Source organism: Sinocyclocheilus anshuiensis, unplaced genomic scaffold (assembly GCF_001515605.1).
Source record: "Sinocyclocheilus anshuiensis isolate Anshui unplaced genomic scaffold, SAMN03320099.WGS_v1.1 scaffold524, whole genome shotgun sequence".
Classification (NCBI taxonomy): Eukaryota; Metazoa; Chordata; class Actinopteri; order Cypriniformes; family Cyprinidae; genus Sinocyclocheilus; species Sinocyclocheilus anshuiensis.
Window position 1 is genome coordinate 3,189 of NW_015555703.1, and position 9,767 is coordinate 12,955.

General features: G+C 35.0%; 1 protein-coding gene and 1 pseudogene across 2 annotated transcripts; both read left to right on the top strand.

Moving 5' to 3' along the window:
* Positions 1 to 1,440: 1,440 nt before the first annotated feature.
* On the top strand, positions 1,441 to 5,147 carry LOC107671761 (peroxiredoxin-1-like). Of its 2 annotated transcripts, none has more exons than XM_016464714.1 (6): positions 1,441 to 1,533; positions 2,208 to 2,319; positions 2,581 to 2,734; positions 3,726 to 3,848; positions 4,485 to 4,615; positions 4,819 to 5,147. In XM_016464714.1, exons 2-6 carry the CDS (start codon positions 2,214 to 2,216, stop codon positions 4,902 to 4,904), a joined length of 600 nt encoding a protein of 199 aa, XP_016320200.1. In that variant the 5' UTR covers positions 1,441 to 1,533; positions 2,208 to 2,213; the 3' UTR covers positions 4,905 to 5,147. The 2 variants fall into 2 exon arrangements, with proteins under 2 accessions (XP_016320200.1, XP_016320201.1); XM_016464715.1 differs by having other exon boundaries at positions 2,211 to 2,319.
* Positions 5,148 to 5,583: 436 nt separating this feature from the next.
* The window catches only part of LOC107671638 (HORMA domain-containing protein 1-like), a 7,807-nt pseudogene continuing 3,623 nt past the window's right edge, over positions 5,584 to 9,767 (top strand).

Here is a 9,767-nt window from a genome sequence, read left to right on the forward strand (position 1 = left end):
TATCCTTATGTTATATTGCTCTTATCAGCACTACAATAAACATTTCATATTGACATGCTGTAGCCCTGTCTAGATATGTACGCAAGCTAAAACATTCCTTTTATGATTTAGCATACTGAACCCACTTTGAAGTTAGCAAAACCCGGGTTACGGATGTTGTTTGTTATGCTCACTAAAACCTGTGAACGTGACACAAAGCAGTAGACGGTCATTATTACTATGATGAGAGATATGCTGATTATGCCCATATTTATTGGTTGAAACCACTTCCTTTTAAAACACGTTTGAGGCATTATTTGATCTGAAGCCCACAGCTGCGTTTTTAATATGATCTCTTTGTGTTCAGGCGCCTCTTATATCAGACCCTTCATTTGGCACCCATGGCAACTGAGAGACGGGACGCTGAAAGAGAGGGGGAGGTGAAGGTAAGAGACGAAAGAAGATGAAGTCTGTAAATGACAGCTCGCTGCTTAAAAAAAAGAAAAGAACAAAAGATAGTCTAAATGTAGAGGAAGTTTTGGGAATGCCAAGCTATTGTTTATCGTACAAAGATTTATGCATGTTTGGATGAGTGCAAAGTTTGACTTTCTTGGAACCACTGCAGATAACAGAGAAGAGGAGATGAATATGAAATAAGAGTAAACATTGACGCTCTTGTAACCCTAAAGGAATGATAAAGCATCAGTCTGATGCAAGGCAGCAAGGAAAATTCCACGAACCGCGTTTCCTCCTCAACAAGGAAACGCACACACATTGCCTTTATCTTATGACATAGGAATTCATTGAATTTGTAGGGCAGAAAGATCATAATAATCTATGAACTGTGAGGTCAGTGAGAGTCTGCATCGTGAAGTTGAGGAAAATCGAAATGAATTAAGAGTGACAAAACCTCTGACTTTTGACAAAAACAGAAAGTCACATGGCAGAAGCCCCATGACATGAAACTAATGGTTGATTAGATGTATCTGAGGAAAAAGATGTGTTAACGACGTTTTGCTTCAGGCAGAAATAAGTTAGTTTTTTTTCTCCGTTAGTTTCTAATTGTAACACAAACGTGTACATCATTTTTTAATAGCTAATAACTATAAAACAAACGCATGAATCTCTTAGTGGCAGTTCACAACTTGTCTTGTGCCATGACTAAAAAATAGACTAAAACCACTGAAAGCATACAGTTTATGATCACCACTAGCCTACATGTTCTGTTTTGCTTATTGTTTTTTTCTCTCTCTTTTTTCCGCTAACTTAGTAGGGGTACGTTTGCAGTAAACCAGTATTTGGCTAATTTGTTTAACAATGATTTCGCAAACAGCACATCTTCGCATGTGTCCGGCACAGAAAAATGTGCAAAGTCATGCTGCCTGCCATAGACAGCTCTCTGTAATTTGGTCATTCCACGGAGCATTTACTTCTCGAGGCAGTGGATCTCGCGGAGTATCGCGATATTTGAGCAGGACCTATTTAAACACCTACCACAATCGGGAGTTCACACTCATTCATTGACAGACAGTCGGATTGTAGAAGCACTCGAAGGTAAGCACTCCTCTGTTAAAACTTTTCTTTTCTTTCCACTGAAAATGCGAATCATGCGAAGTAACCGGACACGTTTATCATGTTCTTGTTTATCATGGAAATTTCCATGTAATCTCGTGACTGTATATTTGGAGGGAGAGTTTCGTTTTCTGTAATGTGATATATAGTTACGTTTATGATGTGTCTTTACATAAGTTTGAATTATTGATGCATTGGGAATTGTTGCCTTGTAAACTTTTTAATGTTCTTCTGCTGTGCAATAAGAACATATCTGAGTGTTATCATTTTTAAATTACGTTATGAAATTATTATAATAATAATAATATTTGTTATATTCATATAAATAGACTTTATAATAATAACTTTACTATTATACTAAGTTAGTAACTGTTAGTACACGTGTTGCAAATTAAGGAAATCTTGGTATAACGAAATAAAGAAAAGGACTTCCTGAGGACTAACTGTCATATTCTACTCTTTTCGGTTCTATTTATATCAAGCAGTTAATCACATATACTCTGTAATATGTATTTTTTTATTTTTTCGTACAGATTTTTGTGCCTTTCTGAAATGTGGCATTAACGTTTTGTTTGTTTTTCTACCAACATATTTACTATTATTTCTTTTTTATATATATATATATATATTTTTTTTTTTTTGTCTCTTGACCCTAGCAGAAAATGGCAGCTGGAAAAGCACATATTGGCAAGCCTGCTCCAGACTTCACAGCCAAAGCTGTGATGCCAGATGGACAGTTTAAAGATCTCAGTTTGTCTGACTACAAAGGTATAACCTTAGCATTAATGCAGTGAAGAAGAGCTGTCAATACACAAGCAGAGTGTAATATGTGAGACATCAAGAAAATGTAACTGTAAATATTCTGCATTTGTTATTTGTAAAAAAAAAAAGTAAGGTGTGCAAGTAAGGATTGTCAGGAAACTCAAGGGTGTGACTTTGGATCACACATATTCATTAGCGATAATACACATTGTGTAACATTGTCTACACCCTGTGCACTTGAGGCAAATACGTTTCTATTGTTTCCAGGGAAGTATGTCGTGTTATTCTTCTATCCATTGGATTTCACCTTTGTGTGTCCCACTGAGATCATCGCCTTCAGTGATGCAGTCGAGGAGTTCAGGAAAATCAACTGTGAGGTCATTGGTGCTTCTGTTGATTCCCACTTCTGTCATCTTGCCTGGTGAGCGATAAAGATGAAGAAAAAACACGTCAAACTAAAGGGGTCATTTAATACTTTTTTGTATATTTAATAGTTTCCCCTAATGTCCATTGTTTCTAAAGTTTGCTCAGAGACATAAACGGCCTGTTGCACGTTTTAGAAACACCCCCTTTGAGTGTAAAATGAGCAACCGTGATCTCACACTGGTGTTACCGTAGCATCACTGATATACCCAAAGTTTATTATTATATCCCATTATAAAGGTGTTCATGATACAGGATGAGTTTATGATGACAGAATTTTCATTTTTGGGTGGACTATCACTTTAACCTCGTCTTATAGAAAATTAGAATTTAGTCAAGAATCGACTTTCAGAATAAACTTTTCTTTTTTCTAAAAGATTTTGATCATGCAGTAGATGTCATTTACATGTATAATGGAAGGTCATAACAGAGGCTTAGTTTTAATACATAACTCATTTTTTTTGGACTGGGGAGGATGTGATTCCTCATTATATGAAACCCCTATACTGTTATATACCTGTTATACTCTACTCTGCACTCTAAAAAATGCTGGGTTAAATACAACCCAGTGCTGGGTAAAATAGGGACAAACCCAGCAATTGGGTTGTTTTGACCCACGGTTGGGTTACTACCCAGAAGGTTGGGTTAAACATTTAACCCAACCGCTGGGTCAAAACAGCCCAATTGCTGGGTTTGTCCCTATTTTACCCAGCACTGGGTTGTATTTAACCCAGCATTTTTTAGAGTGTGTTATACTCTCTGTATACCCCTATACCTGTTATACTGTACTCTGTTATACTCTCTGTATACCCCTATACCTGTTATACTGTACTCTGTTATACTCTCTGTATACCCCTATACCTGTTATACTCTACTCTATATATTGATAGTCATTCTGTTCCTATTTAGTCATGTGCTACAGACAGAGTTGCTCAATATTAATGAACTTGCTAATGAATGACAATGTTTGATCTGTGCGATCATTTCAGGATAAACACACCTCGGAAACAAGGTGGTTTAGGGCATATGAATGTCCCTCTGGTGGCAGATTCCCTCCGCTCCATATCTCAAGACTATGGTGTTCTTAAGGAGGATGAGGGTATTGCATACAGGTATGAAGGGACTATCTAAATTCAAAAGAATATTATCAAAATTTACTATCAAAAGTAGTCCGTATTTTTTTTTTTTTAGGGGAGAAATGAATATTCTAATTCACCAAGGATGCATTAAACTGATCAAAAGTGACATTAAAGAATTTTACACTGTTACAGAAGATTTCTGTTTGAAATGCATGCTGTTCTTTTGAACTCTCGATCATGGATTCCACAAAACTATTAAGCAGCACAACTGTTTTTAACAGTGACAATAATAAGAAATGTTTCTCAGCAGCAAATCAGCATATTGGAATGATTTCTGAAGGATCATGGAGTAATGATGCTGAAAATTCAGCTTTGCGTCACTGGAATACATTTTAAAATATATTAAAATAGACAACTGTTATTTTAAATTGTAATATTTTACAATATTACAGTTTTTACTGTAATTTTTTGGATCAAATAAACGCAGCCTTGGTGAGCATAAGAGACTTCTTTCTAAAAAAAAAAAAAACCTTACCAACCACAAACACAATATTGTGTTTTTCTACTACGTTGTAGTAATGGGGTTTGGCATGCAAGATTAAAATAAAACAATTCAGGTCTCTCTTTTATTTTACTATTGACTTCTTCTTTTTTTCTTTCCTAACTTAGAGGACTTTTCATCATTGATGTCAAAGGCATTCTGAGGCAGATAACCATCAATGATCTGCCAGTGGGCCGCTCCATTGATGAAACCCTGCGCTTGGTGCAGGCCTTTCAGTTCACCGACAAACATGGGGAAGGTACAGCATATTTTCTCATCTTTGAACTGGCGGTACTTCTAGATTTTGACATACTGTTCCTTTCATACAGTGCAGTATGTTCCATGTAATATCAAAACAGTAGAGCGAAATGGGTTTCAAAGTCAGCTCATTTTTTTAAATAATTTTTAACAACACTAATATTAAATATAAATTTGTCTTTTGTTGTTGCTTATTTTCCCTAGTTTGCCCAGCCGGATGGAAGCCCGGAAAAGACACAATTAAGCCCGACGTCCAGCAGAGCAAAGACTACTTCTCCAAACAACACTAAAAAAACACACTAGACTGTGCAGCAAAGTCTAATGAGCCTGTACAAGGACTGTCAACATGAAATACTGCTACTAGTTAGCCTAGCTAGCACATCCATGTAGGAGTGGTATATGAAGCTACCTGAATTGTATTGTAACATTTGAGTTAGTGTATAGTCTGTCTTATGGTCTTTTTTGTTGTGAAAAGAGATGCTATATAGTGGGGACCAACTTATTGTATTGTCACAAATTCAATTTCATTTCAAACAATAAACCATTTTTTTTAACAATAAAGTTTTTTATTAAAAAAAAAATATATATATATATATATACACACACATATATAGTAATTATTTAGTAGCCTACATAAATGTGTAGTACTACATAAATATTAGTAAATATTAATCAGGTTGTTATCAATGAAGATAGCTGGCTCTGTATTTACCGCCAAATCCGCGTGACAGTGACAGGTGTCTGTTGCGCGGGTTTATTCCGGGCAGCAATTTACCTTAAACCGTTATCCTATATTTTTTGCATTGTACATAATAATAAATGATAATATTTATAAATTAACAATTTGATTTACATAAACAACGACAGATTAGTTACATTAATAACGTTCTAATCCATTAATTGATGCCATAACAGCTTTTGAGGAGACAGTTTCACTGTGAGGAAGCTAACAGTAAAGCTAGCTCAAACATGACAAGCAGACAGAAGACACTAGCTCAAGACAAACAGGTGATTGTTGAGGTGAGATACAGAATCAATAACATTTATGATGTGAACGTAAATAATAATTTAAAAAACACTTTAAAAATATACCATACTACTAAATAAGGAGCTCGATTGAACCTATATAGTAACTTAGTTTGCATCGTTTTGATACTGTGAAATCGTAGTACATTAAAATGAAGTCCGCTTCTGTCATCGGAAGAAGCTTTCAGAATCATTCTTTCTTTTATCATTATTGTTAGTATTTTAAATGACATTAGTAGCTAATGCCTTTACCACAATTTTACTGTAAACAATCACTGTAGTAACTGTGGCATTACCATGGTCATTTTTTCGACTAAGTAGCAAATCAGTTATTAATATCATGGTAACGTTATATATTTAAATACCATGGTTTTACTATCTGATACTTTAGCTGTAGCGTGGTAGTTTTTGTAACGGTTTTACTATGCAGGTAAAAAGATAATATTGTCATATTTAAATCATAATGTTTTAAAGGAATACTAAGAACAAAAATGAAAATTTGCTGAATATATACTCACCCTCAGGCCATCCAAGATGAGTTTGTTTCTTCACCGGAACAGATTTGGAGAAATTTAGCATAACATCACTTGCTCACCAATGGATCCTCTGCAGTGAATGGGCCCAAGCCCAAACAGCTGATAAAAACATCACAATAATGCGGGTCAGCAAGTGATGTAATGCAAAATTTCTACAAATCTGTTCTGATAAAGAAACATCTTCATCTTGGATGGCCTAGATTTTCAGCAAATGTTCATTTTTGGGTCAACTACTCCTTTAATTATTAATTATATTATTATTATTGTTATTATTTGATCATTTGATTTATCATTTGAGCAGCTGTTTTGATAATTTGATTTATTTCATCTTTTTAATCATTTGAATTTTTATTTTAATTTTGTTAGGAAAAAAAACTTCCATACTTTAAGGCCCCAAAATTATAATTCTATTACATTAGTTGAAATGATCATGTAGCTTATTATCAATATACTGTGTGCTCAATTACATGTCCTCAAATAAAAATCTGTGTATGTATCTAAGTATGTGTATATGGAGTTCAAGGCACTGTTCTTTGTAAAGCTGCTTTAATGCAGTATTATAAATCAACTAAACCCTTGTGTTTCATCAGGCGCTGGATACTAAGGCTCAGTCACTGGTGTTTGTCAAACGCATGGTGGTTATAGCTGTATCCTCCATCACCTATCTGTGCGGGATATTTCCAGAGGACTCCTACAGACCCAGATACCTGGAAGGTATAATTATACACGCTGATTTATTAATGGATGAAGATCAGGCTTGAAATATCTCATACAATCAGTTTTGATGAATGTTGTTGTTCTTCAGATTTGTGTATCAAAGTCCTCAAACAGGATTGTTCATGTCCTAAAGCCCACAAACTCATCAAATGGTAATGTCATAAGTTGTATTTGTACAGTAAATTGCTATGTTTGTATATTCAAATGTATATTTAAAAGTGTATTTGTAATTCTTCATTGAAGTGTAAAATATGATGCTATATAAAGTCATAACCATACTATTGTCCTTCAAGGCTGTTGGGATGTTTTGATGCTTTGGAAAAGAGATATGTGAGTCAGACCATATTTACATATAAATCTGTTTCTATTTTTTATTTTTTTTTCATTCATCTTAATATTTTGCAGCTTCAAATGGTGGTCATTGGGGTCAGTATGCATAAGTAAATTCCCTGTTTTGTTTTGTTTTTGTTATTTTTGGCAGGTACACACAAGCCCAGATGACAGTCATGTAAGTTTACAATCTTCCGTGGATTTTTTTTTTGATGCCAAGGACCCCTAAATATATTTTACATATTCAAGACCATTTTTACTGTGTGAGGAACTGTGTAAGGGGAATATTATACAATTCCAACATTAAATAATATATTGTTATTATAATAAAGCCAAATTCTAAAGAATATATTTTTCCTAGAAAATATTTATTTTCTATTAAATCGACCTTAAAGTTGACCCTTTTTGACCCACATTAGAATAATGTTAGATGCATAAGCCTGGGGAGAAACATTTTCAATGTATAAGTTGAAGGGTAGATCTAAACGCAGGCTGTTTTCTTATTTTAAGAAATCCAAAAACTCAGGAGCACAGGAATACAGAAACAAAAACCACAGGATCACAGTGTGCAAGTCTTAACAAAATAAAGACTGAGCAAAATGCAAGAACCTACAATAAACAAATGAAACAGTGCTATATCCATGTTATTTTGCTATTTTGTACAGGTAAAATAAATGGAACTTGCACATTGAAGTTACAAATGGCCGCACACGATCTTACATTCAAAATAAGATGGATATACACAGTAATGAGTGACTAAACAAGACAGAGAAAGCACTGTAACTAACAGAAACTGGAACACATAAAAATAAGAGCCCTTAGACACAACAGAACACATAAACACTGAATTCCCGTGACAATTCCAAAGCAAGATAAAGATGACAATAGTGAGGAGAAACACACCACTCTAAGATTTTGGATTTTCATATGTGTGTCGCAAAGAAAGGGAAAATGCAATAAATTATTATAATATGCAGATTTGTTTTTGTTTTCTTATTGTATATTATACTCTTAAAAATTAGGGCTGTTAATGGAATGAAATGATTGCAATTAAATTCCGAATTTACATCATTAGCATAATTGATATGATTATGAAACCATAATCACTTTTCCAAACTGGTTGTTTTGTCTCTTATGTGTTTGTTTTCTCAGCATGTCATTGAGTCCTACCAGTTTAAGTTCCGATACTCAGAGTGTGGACCACAGATGGACATCCTGAGGTGTAGTATTGTACATTGAAATTTTGACAGTTTTTACTGTATTTTTGATCAAATAAATGCAGTCTTACTGAGCAATAAGAGATTTCTTTCAAAAAATAAAAAATCTTATTGATCCCAATCTTTTGAATGGTATTGAATATAGTTTTGCAGCATGCTGCCAAATAAATGTACATTAATGCAAAAACAATTGAAATATCCATTCACTTCACATACACTAATCATCACCTCTTTTCTTCGTTTCAGTAATGTGAATAGGAACATGAGAGTGACCTTGGAGGACACAAAGAAAGCTTCAACACTCCTGATCAGGAAGCTGTTCCTCCTCATGCAGAATCTAGAGGCTTTGCCCACTGGTGTTTACCTCACTATGAAACTACTACAATGACGATGGTACAACACGCTGCCTTTACATCCTTCTGCAATATGTTTAGAGAAGTGGAGAAGCACGGTTGCTTCCTGACAGTTTATTGAAGAGTTTAAACTAGAGATGTTGTTAGAAAAAATGAATGTGCTTAAAAACTATCTATAAATGATTGGTGTGCTTTTGTCTCATTGCAATTTAAGTCACACCACCTGAATATGAGCCACCAGGATTCAAGGCAGGTGTAAATGACAGTCTGTGGTTTGAGGGAACTGCAGTGCACTTCAGAGTGGGCGATATTCAGTCTCGTTTCCACACCATGAAGTTGCGTGTGACGGCAGCACAGAGCCGACTTGGGAAGCTGCAGGAGGGAGGCCAGTTGAGTGAGAACGACATGGACATGGAGATGGAGACACCCTCTCTCTCTCAAATCAGAGCAGCAGAAACGGTACAAAGCGGATGTTATACAGGATAAGCTTTGTTCACCAAACTGGATTCAGATTATGAAACATTTGTCTTGTGACAGGTGACCAGAGACTGTGAGCAGGACCTGCCCTCTGAAGATGGTACGTACCTGAAACAGAGGTTTATGTTCAGAGGGTTCTTAAAGCTTCTTAGAATCCTCTCAGAAAGCTCCTAATTTAGCTTAAACATTTCTACGTAGGAGTCTTAGCTTAAGAGCAATTCAGGACCAATATATATATATATTTTTTATTTTTTTATTTACCATGCTGTTAATGTTGTACTTAACGTATTTGATAGGAAATGAACAGTGACACAATAAGGTTCTGAAAGTGCTGTAATTGTTTGATCACTTTGCTTGTAGAAGGTTATGAGAGACCCAAATCATCACTGCTGCAAAGTTGCATTTTTCCAGTTGCCAAATATGTTAAAGGGTTAGTTCACGCAAAAATGAACATTCTGTCATTAATTACTCACCCTCATGTCGTTCTAAACCCATAA

What these genes read in the sequence shown, in the direction of transcription:
- LOC107671761 (XM_016464714.1), top strand. Translation starts at nt 2,214, where the DNA reads ATGGCAGCTGGAAAAGCACATATTGGCAAGCCTGCTCCAGACTTCACA. An exon ending in CAGTTTGTCTGACTACAAAG is followed by an intron (nt 2,320 to 2,580) that starts GTATAACCTTAG and finishes TATTGTTTCCAG; the next exon opens with GGAAGTATGTCGTGTTATTC. An exon ending in CACCGACAAACATGGGGAAG is followed by an intron (nt 4,616 to 4,818) that starts GTACAGCATATT and finishes TATTTTCCCTAG; the next exon opens with TTTGCCCAGCCGGATGGAAG.